This window comes from Epinephelus moara, chromosome 23, assembly GCF_006386435.1.
Source record: "Epinephelus moara isolate mb chromosome 23, YSFRI_EMoa_1.0, whole genome shotgun sequence".
Taxonomy (NCBI): domain Eukaryota; kingdom Metazoa; phylum Chordata; class Actinopteri; order Perciformes; family Serranidae; genus Epinephelus; species Epinephelus moara.
Window position 1 is genome coordinate 33,858,961 of NC_065528.1, and position 15,605 is coordinate 33,874,565.

Here is a 15,605-nt window from a genome sequence, read left to right on the forward strand (position 1 = left end):
TGATTCACTCTCACCTGCATTCACTTAATAGTTTTCCTCATCTCCACTGAACTGATGGATTTGCTAAATGTCATTTTCTACAATCAATAGATAAATGTCATGTGATTATTTCCTATAAACGGATCATTTCAGAAATGTCATAATCTACAATCAATGATGTGATAAATGTGATGATTGACGTAAAATAGTTTGATTAAATGCATCATCTGAACTTTACATAGGAATCAGAAGATAAATGTGATAAACAGTCTGTCACTAATATTAATTTACATGTGGTGAATTTCATTAGGCAGACTTGAACTGTTAGATTTAATAGGTGTTCTTATCTACATGTATTTTGTCCCTTTGATGCAGGATTTATAGAACATGATATTATGCTGAATTTTCTTTGTCACTTACACATTAAGCCTGTCGGCAATATTCCATCACGCCACCTCCCTTGCTTTATTAATCGCTGCAGTATTGTCTTTGTTCCTAATCATGTCCTTATAGTCCTCATACACTTCCATAAGGAGCATTTGCTCCACCACAGAAAAAGCCTCCGCTCGCTCCTTTCCTTTGCTTTTTGACACTCTGCAACATGTTCGGCACTCGACTAGTTTGGGCTTTTTATTTTCCCTGGGCGCGTGCATGAGTTGAGGCTTAACAGTTGAGGCTTGAATTAGCGTCAGTTGGAGCCAGCTGATTTCACCTGATGGAACGGGTTGGAGCTAGATTTGGAGTTGGAGTTTAGTCAGACTTCAAGATGACACCTTAGTCTGGAGATTCTTAGCTACGTTGATGGAATACCCACCTGATGATGATGTAAACAAATAAACAACATGTGCAGAGTTGTTTGTCTTCAGAGTTCAGAGTGTTTGGCTGTTGTTGACTGTAACATCCAGCAGGTGGCAGTCAGAGACTTGATTCACTCCTTCACCAGGAGACACATGAACAGTTACAATCACTCAATAATGTTCAGACTGTTGTTATGAACTCAGCTTTGTGTGTTTGTGACACCCGAACATGAGGTGACTCTGTCACAGACCGACCTGCTCGTGTTATTGATCGACAGATTGATCCTGTGAAGAGACGAGAGACGTCTTGTTGTCCACGGCTCAGTGGTTTGTAATTTGATGTTGTTGTTTGTCCAGGTGGACCGTCACCTGCGTAAACTGGACCAGGAGCTGGCCAAGTTTAAGATGGAGCTGGAGGCCGACAACGCCGGCATCACAGAGATCCTGGAGAGACGTGAGTCACTCGCAGCTTTAGATTCATCAGACACGATTATTTATTTCAGAGAAGGTGTAGTCAGTTTAACTTCCTGTCTTCTTGTCCCCAGGGTCTTTAGAGATGGACAGTCCGTCTCAGCCGGTCAACAACCATCACGTCCACTCTCACACCACCGCTGAGAGTAAGTGTGATCTCTGTCTGTATATCTGGGTCAGTGTTTACCTCCGTCCCTCCAGGATGTTACCATCACACCCATTAACGTGAATTCAGCTAATCCCAGTGAGTTCTGCCCTGTGACCTCACAATATGAACACAAATGTGACTTTTTAAAACAGGTAAAATCTCATTTAATTCAGTGTCAGTGTGAGATCAACAGCTGCTGTGAGGCGTCTGCCCCAAACAAATACAACAAGTAGAGATGGGATCAGGTTGTCCAGTGTTAGCTCGAGCTAACCAGGCAGACAGAGCAGGAGGAGAGGGAGACAGTCCTCTGCAACAAATAAAAGAGTCTATCAAACATCACAACACACGCTGCAGTTTCTGAGATTTCTCAGTGAAACCAGACGTAACAACTCCGCAGACATCCTGTGAGGTCCTGGAGGGACAGAGGACACTCTGTGAGACATGTCAGGTGTTGGACAGTTTGATTAATGAGTGTGGTGTCTCTGACAGAGAGGAAGTACAGCGCTCCGACTCACCACACTACAGAACACGTTCCAGAGAAGAAGTTCAAGTCTGAAGCTCTGCTGTCCACGCTCACGTCAGATGCCTCCAAGGAGAACACGCCAGGTGACCACACACACCTGTACACACCTGTCTCTGTCTGTCTCTCTCCTCTGTCTCTGTGCTAACTGTAGATTATGTCCCCTGCAGGTTGCCGTACCAACAGCACGTCCTCGTCCACCAACAACGTGTACAGTGTGAACTCGTCTCAGCCTCTGGCCTCATACAACCTGAGCTCTCTGCCTGCGGGGCCCGGGGCCGGAGCCGGGGCCATCACCATGGCTGCTGCTCAGGCTGTGCAGGCCACCGCACAGGTCAGGAACTACACACACACACACACACACACACACACACACACACCTCTGGCTGGTCTTTCCTCAGGATGTTCCCTTAAACACTTTCATCCTCAGGTTGTGTTTGTATCTTACGTAATTTCTTAACATCAGTCGTCCTTAGCAACTTTAAAAAGAAACTTAAAGGAAAGTTTAAAGAACCATAATGGATACTGAACCTCAGCGAAGCGTTCTTTATCATTTTTCCAGTCTGGTACTGGGGAAGTTTTGGGGGGTGCATCAAGTCTCAATGCTCTCAGTTATTTCCTGAACACCTTCATCAAGTTTCCACCAGAGCAGAGCACAGTGCAGACTCCCAACATTTTCCTTCTACGCTGGGTTCCCCAAACTGTGTGTGTATGTCAGCAGGGTTCCTACAGTCGTGGAAAACCTGGAAAAGTCATGGAACTGCAGGAACAGTAAAACCTTAAATCCTGATGATGAACTCTTGAGATGTGTCGTGCAGCTGGCCACAGTTTTCATATCCTGGATGTTAATCCTGTGACGTCCACAGAGATTGTCATGACACTTATTTAAGATGATGGTCCGTCAAAATAAACTGAGTCTTTTGTGTTTCGGACCGTCGGTGGATCAGCACGGTACATTTACAGTCTGTTGAATGTGTTGATGTGCTGGTGGTGTTTCCAGATGAAGGAGGGCCGGAGGACGTCCAGTCTGAAGGCGAGCTACGAGGCCATCAAGAACAACGACTTCCAGCTGGGCAGAGAGTTCGCTCTGTCCCGGGACAACACCGGATACTCCTCCTCTGCTCTGGCCTCCACCCTCACCCAGACCCTCACCCCCACCACCGCCTCCGACTCCAGGGGACGCAAGTCCAAGTAAGACACACACCTGCACACACACACACCTGCGCACACACACACCTGTGTTTAATAAGCAGAAACTGGTCTGAACATAACTTGAGACCAAAAAGTTTAGTAAACCGATTTTCTGGATACAGATTTCATGGTCTGTGACTGACGTGTACATTTATAACAAACATGTCTTAAACTAACTGTGTATGTTCACATAGATATAACACCTGTGTCTATCAGGGACACCTGTGTTTAATTATTCTTTAATAAAACACACAGGAGCATGTACAACACATGTATGAGAATCAGATTCTTGTTTCAGCTGATTAATATGGTCATTTCATTTCTGTGTTTTTTCCCCAGAAGCAGCATCAAGTCTTCCAACCACCAGTCCTCTTCATCGTCCTCCTCTTCCTCTCTGTCATCCTGCTCTTCGTCATCGGCGCTGGCTCAGGAGCTTTCCCAGCAGGCCTCAGCGCTGCCCGAGGCCGAGGCCAACAGCCAGGTGGACTGGACCTACGACCCCAACGAGCCCCGATACTGCATCTGTAACCAGGTACAACCATGTATTTGTTCACCTGTCGGCAGGTAACCTCATCTAGTTATTCACCTCTCAGCAGGCGCTATCCTGAAAAGTGCTGCATAAATCCAGTGTATCATTATTAGTGTTATTAAAAATCAAAGAGAGAAAAAGGAAAAATTTAAGGATATACAAGTGTAGAAATTTAAATATACTGTTTCCACCTGTACCCACGGCTCACACTGACCAGTCAGTGTGAGCCGTGGGCGTGATGTCACAGAGATCAATAGCTGTATTGATTGAGATGATGCTGTTTGATATTTGCAGGTTTCTTATGGAGAGATGGTCGGCTGTGACAACACAGACGTGAGTATCAGCTCAGCAGCTTCATTAAACACTTTCATTATAAGCTCAGTATTATTTACATGTTTGACTCAAACTGTCTGAACATCAGTCATCAGATTGTTAATGACTTTGTTTGTCGTCAATATTGATCTTAAATTAACTGTTTGATCATTTAATAATCAGATATTATATTAACTTAATGTTTGTGTTGTTGTTCAGTGTCCGATCGAGTGGTTCCACTACGGCTGTGTGGGTCTGACGGAGGCTCCCAAGGGGAAGTGGTTCTGTCCTCAGTGTACGGCCGCCATGAAGAGGAGAGGCAGCCGCCACAAATAGACTTTAACCTCCAGGTCGTCCTCACAAACAACAACACCACCACCACAAAGGTCAGAGGTCAGAGGTCAACCAACCGCTCACAAACAACACGCTAAAAACACTTCTCACAGTTCTCAGATTAAAACCACACGTCAGCCTCCAAACATCCAACGCCACCACGAAACGCTCCGCCTGGCGTCTTTATCTCACTCTGTGGGATTATTTCAACATCCTGAATTTATTCAGCATCAGAATTCTTGATGTTCCACACCGAGATTAATCTCATAACTCACGTTTTAAACACACTCCACCATTTTATGTTTTTCTCCTCATAAAAACAGAACATTTAAAAACTCTCCGTTAATTCTGGAATGTAAAAGTAAAAATAACCACTGATCAGACGTCATCATGCATCTCATTCCAGTTTACTGAGGGCGTAGTGACAATAATCTGAGGACGTAGTGACGATAACCTGAGGACGTAGTGACGACAATCTGAGGACGTAGTGACGATAACGTGAGGACGTAGTGACGATAATCTGAGGACGTAGTGACAATAACGTGAGGACGTAGTGACGACAATCTGAGGACGTAGTGACGATAATGTGAGGACGTAGTGACGACAATCTGAGGACGTAGGACGTAGTGACGATAACGTGAGGACGTAGTGACGATAACGTGAGGACGTAGTGACGATAACCTGAGGACGTAGTGACAACAATCTGAGGACGTAGTGACAATAACGTGAGGACGTAGTGACGATAATCTGAGGACGTAGTGACGATAACGTGAGGACGTAGTGACGATAATCTGAGGACGTAGTGACGATAATCTGAGGACGTAGTGACGATAACCTGAGGACGTAGTGACGACAATCTGAGGACGTAGGACGTAGTGACGATAACGTGAGGACGTAGTGACGATAACGTGAGGACTTAGTGACGATAATGTGACGATAACGTGAGGACGTAGTGACGATAACCTGAGGACGTAGTGACGATAATGTGACGATAACGTGAGGATGTAGTGACGATAACGTGAGGACGTAGTGACGATAACCTGAGGACGTAGTGACGATAATGTGAGGACGTAGGACGTAGTGACGATAACCTGAGGACGTAGTGACGATAATGTGAGGACGTAGGACGTAGTGACGATAACGTGAGGACGTAGTGACGATAACGTGAGGACTTAGTGACGATAATGTGACAATAACGTGAGGACGTAGTGACGATAATGTGACGATAACGTGAGGACGTAGTGACGATAACGTGAGGACGTAGTAACGACAATCTGAGGACGTAGTGACGATAACATGAGGACGTAGTGACGACAATCTGAGGACGTAGTGACGATAATGTGAGGACGTAGCAACGATAACGTGAGGACGTAGGACGTAGTGACGATAACGTGAGGACGTAGTGACGATAACGTGAGGACGTAGGAAGTAGTGACGATAACGTGAGGACGTAGGACGTAGTGACGATAACGTGAGGACGTAGTGACGATAACGTGAGGACGTAGTGACGTAGTGACGATAACGTGAGGACGTAGTGACGATAACGTGAGGACGTAGCAACAATAACGTGAGGACGTAGTGACGATAACCTGAGGACGTAGCAACGATAACGTGAGGACGTAGGACGTAGTGACGATAATCTGAGGACGTAGCAACAATAACGTGAGGACGTAGGACGTAGTGACGATAACCTGAGGATGTAGTGACGATAACCTGAGGACGTAGCAACGATAACGTGAGGACGTAGGACGTAGTGACGATAATCTGAGGACGTGACTCAAGCTTTTTTGATCAAAAGATCAAATGTAACGTTGAGCTGAGGCGGACCACACAGACGGACACGGAGAGGTCAGACGTCAACCTGTCAGGTCATCTGGTGTATTTAAATCCAACTGAAAACAGACCGGCCGAGCAGATGATCGACATTTCTTAAAAAAAAAAAAAAAAAGTTCTGTTATGAGATTAATCCTGAAAAGTTTGGATTTAATGTCAGAGCGACAAAATGAAACTGACAGAAATATTAGTTTGATTAAATGATCAGACTTTTTCCCCTCAAAACTCACACACACTAGAATTTAATTCAGACTTTGAAAATCTCAACTTCATGTGATCAGAAGTCAGATTTGTTTATTTGTGTGTATCAGTTCTTTTATTATTCTTTGTGAATCTTGAATTTATTTTTGTGAAGATTTTGAGAGTTAAGACTTTAAAAAGATTGGCAAAATGTTGAGACCTCTCAAAAAAATTATTATTATTATTTTTATTTTTTTTAAAAAGAGAAATCAAATCTGGGATTTTTTTGTTGTTGTTGTTTTTAAGATTTTGAGATTTAAATCTTGTTATAAACAACATTTAGTTGTTCTGACCTGAATCCAGACTGAAGTTTATTTTTGTGGTTTGGACATAAATCACTGAATTCAGACGTCTTGACTTAATAAAATTTAATTTGCAGAATAAATTTAAACATTTATCTCTGGTGACAAAATTTGGAGGAAGAAAGTTTCTCAGTTTGAGTGGAACTCGTCCAGATTATGACTCCATATGTTTTTTAAAAACTGAGACTTGTTGAATTTCTGTGTAAAATCTGAGAATAGTAACAGAAGTTAGTGACATCATCAATGATGTCACAGTGATGTGGCCGAGCTCCTCTCCTCTGGTGGGATGTAAAAAACTACAAACATGGCTGTTGGACTACAACTACAGGAGCCTGATGAACCTGTTTGAACCGTTAACATTAAGATGAACCGTGTGTGTGTGTGTGTGTGTGTGTGTGTGTGTGTGTGTGTGTGTGTGTGTGTGTGTGTGTGTGTGTGTGTGTGTACTGACAGGATGTTAAAAAAAAAGGTCCAATAAAATCAGATGTTTTGGTATCTCCTTGACTTCTGTTTATTTGTGTGACTCTGTGGTGTCTGTGGCTCAGAGGCAGAGCGGTGGTTTGATCCCCGACTCCTCCCGTCTACATGTGGAAGCATCTGTGGGTAACATTTTAAACCTCACATCACTGAGCGGCACTGTGTACGGCAGCCTGGGCCACCAGCGTGTGAATGTGTGAATGTGACATGATGTCAAAGCACTTTGACCATCACTTTAGTTTTTATATGACACACACTTTTAGTAATGACTTTAAAAATATAGATTAATTTGGAGCGGATTATGTGAAGGTCATATATTCTAATCCTCACTTCCTGTGGGCTACAGCAACACTAAACCCCTGAGCTTGCCTGAGAAGGACTAAATGCACAAAGCTGCTATTTTTAAATATCCCATGGAGAGAGACTCTCACTGCAGCCTGTTCTATTTTGTTGTGAAAATGTGGGCGTGCAGCCTCGTTCTGTGGACGATAAACCAGGTGCAGACTTCCATCTGTGTCACCGCTGATGAGGAAATACAGCGAGTGCTGGACGGAGCAGTGAGTGACAACAACCCCGCCCACATTTAAGAGGACTGTCTGAACACACCGAGGGTCTAGGTACCATGTCTGAAGGGTCACTGCTGGTTCCACAGGGTTTGGTGGAGACGGGCTGACGCAGCTCTGATCAAATCTAAACCCAGATTCTGTCTCTGTGTTTCCTGTTTCTCTCCTCACATTTCAACAACATAATTTAACTTCCTGTCTAAGTGTCATATAAGATCGTTTCAAACAGAAAAGTTCACGTCACGTCACGCAGCAGTGGGAGTGTTAATTGGTCCTCTGTGGTGCAGTGCATTCTGGTAGTTGTAGGTGTTCTGCTTCTTGAGGAAAAGTGAACTTCACAGTCCTTCATCTGTTTCCTGTTTCCTGTTTCCTGGGCTCATGTTGGACCACTTGAACAGTATTTGTGTCTGTGCTGCAGAGACAGATCAGGTTAATGAACAGACGTCTGTCCTGAGGTGAAACACGTCTGTAACCAGAGTCAGGAACATCTGAGGAGGAGATCTGAATCACTGATGTTCTGACATGAAGCTGCTCGTTCCAGTCAGGCTGTGTGACGGAGGCGACTTCATGCAGCTCAAAGCAAACAATCTGAAGTTTGATTAAAGTGTGAGAAAGTCATAAAATAACAATATAACCATGACAGATAAAGGTTTCAGTCAGATGTGATTAAACAGATTTAATATCTAACAAAAGACCTTATTGATTATAATAAACAGACCCATCAGTGTACAGTGAGTGCAGCTCTCCTGCAGGTGCAGCCTGAGGCCACCAGGGGGCGCCACACACCAGGACCTGAAGGACACGTGAGTATTTGCTGTGGATTTTTAGCATGACTTTGTCGAACCTCCCACTAATGCTCCGTGATGTCTCAGTGTTCTAGTCGTTAAAGATGCAGCAGTAAACTGTGGTGTTAAGGTTTAACTCAGAGTTCCTGTGTGTCTTATAACGGGTTATATAGAGGTTAATATAAAGACAGACAATAACTGAACATGAAGTTAATGCATTTTTGTCATTAAACCAAACTATGACATTTCTTTTCCCGTTAAAGGGTTTTTTTGGGGAGTTTTTCCTGATCAGCTGTGAGGGTCCTAAGTACAGAGGGATGTCGTATGCTGTAAAGCCCTGAGAGGCAAACTGTGATCTGTGATATTGGGCTTTATAAATAAAATTGATTGATTGATTGACTGAAGCTTCGGCTTGTTAAACCTTAACATTCATAATGTTTGTCAGCTCTCTTTAAACTAAACTGAGCACTAACAGGAAGTGACAGAGACTCAGGAGATGAACTTTATCCAGTCCAACTTTATTTGTAAAGCACTTTAAAACAACCACAGAGTACCAAAGTGCTGTACAGAAGAATAAATAAAAGACAAAACAGCTCGCACAAGGAATAAAATACAAGTAAAATAAATTAAGAGACATAACACATTTGTAAAAAATAACAGCTATACAATAAAAAACAATAAAATAAAATAAAATCAACATCTTACAGGGCGTCAAAGGCCAGGGAGGAGAGATGGGTTTTAAGAAGAGACTTAAAAATAGAGAAGACGCCTGTCTGATGTGCAGAGGCAGATCGTTCCACATTTTAGGAGCTGCCACAGCGAAAGCACGGTGCCCTCTGAGCTTGTGCTTAGTTTTTGGCACACTCAGGAGCAGCTGATCAGCTGATCTGAGAGAGCGGGTACGTGAATACGTATGCAGCAGCTCAGAGAGGTAGGGCGGGGCACGACCATTTAGGGATTTAAAAGCAAATAAAATAATTTTAAAATGGATCCTAGCGTGTATGGGCAGCCAGTGGAGTGAGGCTAAAATGGGAGAAATGTGCTCATGTTTACGTGTGCCAGTTAAAAGACGCGCAGCAGCGTTCTGAACCATCTGGAGACGGATGATGGAGGACCCACTAACCCCCACATAAAGTGCTTTACGGTAATCCAGCCGAGTGGTGATAAAGGCGTGGATTACTGTCTCAAAGTGCTGCCTTGGAAGAATTGGCTTTATTTTGGCTAGCTGCCTCAGTTAGAAAAAGCTTGATTTAACGACTGCCTTGATCTGATTGTCGAGCCTGAGATCAGAGTCCACTTTAACTCCCAGGTTAGCGATGTTCGGTTTGATGTACTGGGCCAAGGAACCCAGATCTAGACAGAGCGTCTCAGTGGTGCCACCAAAAACCATCACTTCTGTCTTCTTTTCGTTAAAATTTAAAAAGTTCAGAGCCATCCAGGCCTTTATGTCGTCAAGACACTTAAGTAACGGACTGACAGAGTATGCTTCATATTTTTTAAGAGGCATATAAATCTGAGTGTCATCCGCATAGCAGTGAAATAAAATGCCACGCTTTCTCAGTATGGAACCAAGCGGGAGCAAGTACAGAGAGATGAAGGCCTAGGACTGAGCCATGTGGGACTCCACATGACAGAGGAGATTAACAGGAAGTTTTAAACTGACCTTGAGTTTTATATTTGTTCATCATCTTGTGTTTAAATCATTTTAAATATACTGTGTGTGTCACACACTTTAATCTCTGTTTCCACAAACTGCGAGACACAGCTTTTATTTTACATGTGTTCAGTTTCCTGTCAGTTCATACAGACGTGCTCTGACCTGAAACCTCCTGTGTGACGACATGCTGCTGTTTGTCTGTCCATCAGTGAGGCTGTGTGTCTGTCCATCAGTGAGGCTGTGTGTCTGTCCATCAGTGAGGCTGTTTGTCTGTCCATCAGTGAGGCTGTGTGTCTGTCCATCAGTGAGGCTGTTTGTCCGTCCATCAGTGAGGCTGTGTGTCTGTACGTCAGTGAGGCTGTTTGTCTGTACATCAGTGAGGCTGTGTGTCTGTACGTCAGTGAGGCTGTTTGTCTGTACATCAGTGAGGCTGTTTGTCTGTACGTCAGTGAGGCTGTCTGTCTGTACGTCAGTGAGGCTGTGTGTCTACATCAGTGAGGCTGTTTGTCTGTACATCAGTGAGGCTGTGTGTTTGTACGTCAGTGAGGCTGTGTGTCTGTACATCAGTGAGGCTGTTTGTCTGTGCATCAGTGAGGCTGTTTGTCTGTCCATTAGTGAGGCTGTGTGTCTGTACATCAGTGAGGCTGTTTGTCTGTCCATCAGTGAGGCTGTTTGTCTGTCCATCAGTGAGGCTGTGTGTCTGTACGTCAGTGAGGCTGTTTGTCTGTACGTCAGTGAGGCTGGGTGTCTGTACGTCAGTGAGGCTGTTTGTCTGTACGTCAGTGAGGCTGTCTGTCTGTACGTCAGTGAGGCTGTGTGTCTACATCAGTGAGGCTGTTTGTCTGTACATCAGTGAGGCTGTGTGTCTGTCCGTCAGTGAGGCTGTGTGTCTGTACATCAGTGAGGCTGTTTGTCTGTACGTCAGTGAGGCTGTTTGTCTGTCCATCAGTGAGACTGTGTGTCTGTACGTCAGTGAGACTGTTTGTCTGTCCGTCAGTGAGGCTGTGTGTCTGTACATCAGTGAGGCTGTTTGTCTGTCCGTCAGTGAGGCTGTTTGTCTGTCCGTCAGTGAGACTGTGTGTCTGTACATCAGTGAGGCTGTTTGTCTGTACGTCAGTGAGGCTGTTTGTCTGTCCATCAGTGAGACTGTGTGTCTGTACGTCAGTGAGACTGTTTGTCTGTCCGTCAGTGAGGCTGTGTGTCTGTACATCAGTGAGGCTGTTTGTCTGTCCGTCAGTGAGGCTGTTTGTCTGTCCGTCAGTGAGGCTGTGTGTCTGTACTCTGATCTGCTGAAGAAAATAAAAATGTTTCCTCCTCAAACCTCTCCACAGTGAGTCCAGTGTGGAAATATGGACGAATAATAACAGATATCTGTAATTAATTTAAGATCGTCTTCTGCCCCATCTGTTTTTTTAACTTTGCTTTTTTCCTGTTTTTTAATGTTAATTATTCCTTCATGTATTAACAGGTGATTATTAATTATATAAATGTAGATCATGAGGACTTTATTTTACTCTTTAGTGTCACTGCACGTGCTCCAAGACTACACTCACCACTGGAGGGAGGAATAGAGTTGGTGTGTGTGTGTGTGTGTGTGTGTGTAAAACACTGAGAGACAGTTTCATTGACTTTAACCCCCAACACACACACACACACACACACACACACACACACACACACACACACACACACTCGTATATATAAACAGGGTGTGTGTGTTTTCCAGAAATAACTCAGCCTTCAGAGTGTTTCAGCGGGAGGGAGGAGGAGGAGGAGGAGGAGGAGGTGCTGACCTCCTACTGAGCAGCAGGATCAGAGTTTTACAGTCCAGACTGAAGACCAGGACGCAGACTGATCCTGGATCAGAGGAGAGGAGTTAAAGCAGAGAGGAAGAGCACTGAAACCTGACCTCCTCCTCTTCTCCTCCTCTTCTTCTCCTCCTCCTCCTGCTGCTGCTGCAGACTGAGAGTTAACTCAAACCAGATGGTCTCTGTTTTTAACTTCTCTGTGACGACACAAACTTCTCTCCGCGCGGAGCCGTGACCGCAGCTCAGTCTAACGGAGTGTGTGTCCTGATCAGCTGACAGGACGGAGGACAGAGACAGTAGACACTGGGACACAGCAGGAGGACACTCCGAGGAGTCTTCTGTCCATCTCTAGAGCACATGATGTCCATGAGGAGGAGGCAACATGCAGCTCGGCTACTCTGATACCAGCTCCTCTGCTCCTGGGATCAGCCCGCTGCGCACCCAGACTCCGCCTGGACTATCACTGATTTAAGACCGGACTCGGTTTTTACCGGACCCCCTTTGGGTTCACATGAGAGTGGACTCTGTTTCAGACTCTGAAGGATCCTCCTGTAAATTCGGCTCCGGTCTGATCCATCAGAAACCTTCTTATCTTACTAACTCAACAGCCCCGTTACTTTGATGTGCGGAGGGAACTTTAGCGAGGAGCCTTCAGAGAGGAGATGAAGGAGATGAAGGTGATGAAGAGGAGGGAGGTGAAGTGATGCGGTGCCTCCTGGCTTCAGCTGGGATGCTGCTCCGCCGCCGCTCCTGCTCCTGCTCCTGCTCCGGGCCGCTGCTGCTCCTGCTCGGGGTGACGGTGTGTCTCTTCTACCAGACCCTGATGGTGGCCCGGAACCGGCTCCGCTCCGGACACCAGCAGCCCGCAGCCGCCCCCGACACCCGGGTCCTGATGGAGGAGGAGACCAGGAGGGTCATCGCTGCTCTGGAGACTCTGCAGGTGGGTTTGCCTGGCCTCCAGGTGTGTGTTCACCTGTGATGATGCTGATGTGACCTGCAGCAGATGTTTAACTGTCACACTCCTGTGTGAGTTTTTAAACTGCTTCACCAAACTCCATTTAAATTTCTCGCATTTAAAGGTTATTTTATTGATAAATATACGATATGACGTCATCACATCATCGGATAATATCGTTTTACAGCCCTTCAGATCTCCTCACAAATTCTGCATCTTAACCAGCAGCCTGACAGATTTTTAAAGAATAAATGAACTCCCAGTTTTAAAGAAACTCCAGGTGTTTAATGTGCAACAGTTTTCCAGAGCTTTCTGCTGAGGAAGACTGTGGAACTGACTGAAAGCTCTGGGAAGAGTTTGAGTTCACTTCTTGTAGTTTTATCCAACTCCAGATGTTTGACACACACACTGACACTAACCTGCTGATTCATCCATTCATCACTGTACTTATTTAATTTCAGCATTTACCTTTAACAAACTTAACATGATAAACGTGTTAATCACCAAACCTCACTGACAGTCCTGACGTTTTAAAATTAGTTTGGTCGATGCAAAGTTTTTCTTGCACTGACGAGCTGAGCAGAGACTTTGTCAGACTCTCATGGGTCCATCTGTGAATTCAGCTTGAATATAATGCGTCAATATCATTTTTAATTTCAACTAAACCAACTAAATGTGTCTCCATCATGCAGCTGGATTCACTCACAGAGCTACTGTGGCACCAAACCTCATCTGGAAATAGGACATTTTAGGATTTTGTAGACCTGTAAATATGGAGTCAGAGACAATTGGCCTCAATATAATAACAATAATAACAATAATAATAATAATAAATAATACATTTATTTGATACAGCAGCTTTCACAGAAATGGAATTCACAAAATAAGATCAATAAAAACAAAACACAGAGCAGATACACACCAGGAGACACACAGAGGACAGTTCAGGGTGGTCTTTAAACTAAACCAGTCACTAAAAAACACTGGCTGAACTATCATTAGCCCAGTTTAGACTTCTGTCACTCAGTGTAATGTTCAAGTGTGTTGGTGAAACAGTGGACGCCACAGTCTGACCTGCGTGATGACATCAGAGTCGATGAAAAACCTGCTGCACAATGTTTCAGGTTGGCGACAGAAACAGACGTAGCGTTAACGTTAGCCTGTGGTCAAGATGGCGGAGCTGTGTCCTGCTGCTGCCCCGTTAAACATGTTAATGGAGCACCGGTGTCTCTGCGCGGCGGTCCCAGCTCACTGACAGCGCCGGGTAACATTACTTAAAACTGATGTTAGTCATGTGGTGACGTTAAACTTTAGCAGCGGTGTTGAGATGACGTTAAACAAAGCACCAGTTTCACCGGCGCTGATATCTTAGAATGACTAACGTTAACGTAACGTTAATAAGGTCTTTGATCCCACTGATCAAGTGTCTGACATTAACGGTTAAAATAACGTTAACGTAAAGAGAGGGTTAACGTTAGCGACTGATGTACACCAACCGTTAGCTTAGCTGACTGATGCTAACGTTAGCAGATTATAAAGACTTTGGTTCATTTAGTGGAAATGTATTTATATTAAAATCGTCCAATCGTTAATTTCAATCAGTAAATAATGTGAGTTTAATATTAACGTACATTCAGCACACGGCTCTTCTCACAATTTGCCAATGAAGGGGCGGAGTCAAGGCGGGAAAATGACCCAGTGATGGTGAAGAGAAACCAGTCACGTGTACTGGGCCAACAGGTCAGAGATATGAACCAGTGTTTGGATCATTATTCATTTAGAGTTTAATCTCTGGTCTGATGAGAGCAGCTCAGTGGATCTGTCATCCTGTCAGAGACATGTGTTGAGTCTTTAACCCTTAAACTGACAGATTTGTGGACGGACCTCTGAATGGACAGTGTCCCTCAGGAGGACAGACAGTGTCCCTCAGGAGTATAAAGAGGCATCATGGTGGTCCGTGCTGCCTTCAGGCTCCTCCTGTCTCATTGTTGCAGTATTTTTAGATGGTGACAGATCAATGGCCGCGTGCAGCTGGGTTTTATTTTACCACAGGATGATTGACAGCTGCAGGGACCAATCAGATCACAGTATCCCGTCAGTATGTGTGTGCTGGGTATTTTAAGTGTGTCCTGCTGCTCAGTGTCCCTGATATAAATATTTGTGTCATTAATCAGCCCAGGATCCAGTTACTGACAGATAACTGAGTGTAAACTGACACACACACACACACACACACACACACACACACACACACACACACACACACACACTCTGTCAGGTTGTTAATCTTGTCAGTTTAGTTGGTTAAACTGGAGTTGATCCTGTTTTATGAGCTCTGTGACTGTGAGGAGACGTCAGCTCTGTGAACGTGTGTGTGTGTGTGTGTGTGTGTGTGTGTGTGTGTGTGTACACGTGCAGGTTTGAGTGTGTCCAGGTGTGTTTTTACGCCTTAAACATGTGAGTATCGTCCTCTATGATAGGTGGAGATATGCCCCCTTTCAGCTTGTTAGTATTGGACCTTTTTCCTGTTGACCTATTACGTCACAGACCAAACAATGGACAAACAAGTTAGCTACGGTTAGCTAGCAGCTAACTGCTACCATGGTGGACAACTTTACAGCTCTGTACATTTGGTCCGTCCAAAAAGTCACGGCTCTGGATGTAGATTTCTCCATGTTGTTACCGGCTTCTTCTTCTCTTACACA

At 44.6% G+C, this 15,605-nt stretch overlaps 2 protein-coding genes across 7 annotated transcripts in view; both read left to right on the forward strand.

Moving 5' to 3' along the window:
• The window catches only part of ing3 (inhibitor of growth family, member 3), an 11,720-nt gene extending 4,620 nt beyond the window's left edge, over positions 1-7,100 (forward strand). The window contains exons 5-13 of one of the 3 annotated variants that reach the window (XR_007569333.1): positions 1,134-1,230; positions 1,322-1,393; positions 1,885-2,001; positions 2,086-2,249; positions 2,916-3,106; positions 3,446-3,638; positions 3,930-3,968; positions 4,167-4,972; positions 5,786-7,100. Coding sequence is in view for 2 of the 3 variants with exons in the window: in XM_050035906.1 (XP_049891863.1) it covers positions 1,134-1,230; positions 1,322-1,393; positions 1,885-2,001; positions 2,086-2,249; positions 2,916-3,106; positions 3,446-3,638; positions 3,930-3,968; positions 4,167-4,283 (990 nt within the window). In the remaining variant the exon portion in view is untranslated. Of the gene's footprint in view, positions 1-1,133; positions 1,231-1,321; positions 1,394-1,884; positions 2,002-2,085; positions 2,250-2,915; positions 3,107-3,445; positions 3,639-3,929; positions 3,969-4,166 lie in introns of all 3 variants that reach the window. The other 2 variants (XM_050035907.1, XM_050035906.1) reach the window with 2 other exon arrangements.
• Positions 7,101-11,911: 4,811 nt separating this feature from the next.
• cped1 (cadherin-like and PC-esterase domain containing 1) overlaps positions 11,912-15,605 on the forward strand; it is a 28,744-nt gene continuing 25,050 nt past the window's right edge. For 2 of the 4 annotated variants that reach the window (XR_007569374.1, XM_050036468.1), the window contains exon 1: positions 11,912-12,885. Coding sequence is in view for 3 of the 4 variants with exons in the window: in XM_050036468.1 (XP_049892425.1) it covers positions 12,649-12,885 (237 nt within the window). In the remaining variant the exon portion in view is untranslated. The remainder of the gene's footprint in view (positions 12,886-15,605) is intronic. The other 2 variants (XM_050036466.1, XM_050036467.1) reach the window with 2 other exon arrangements.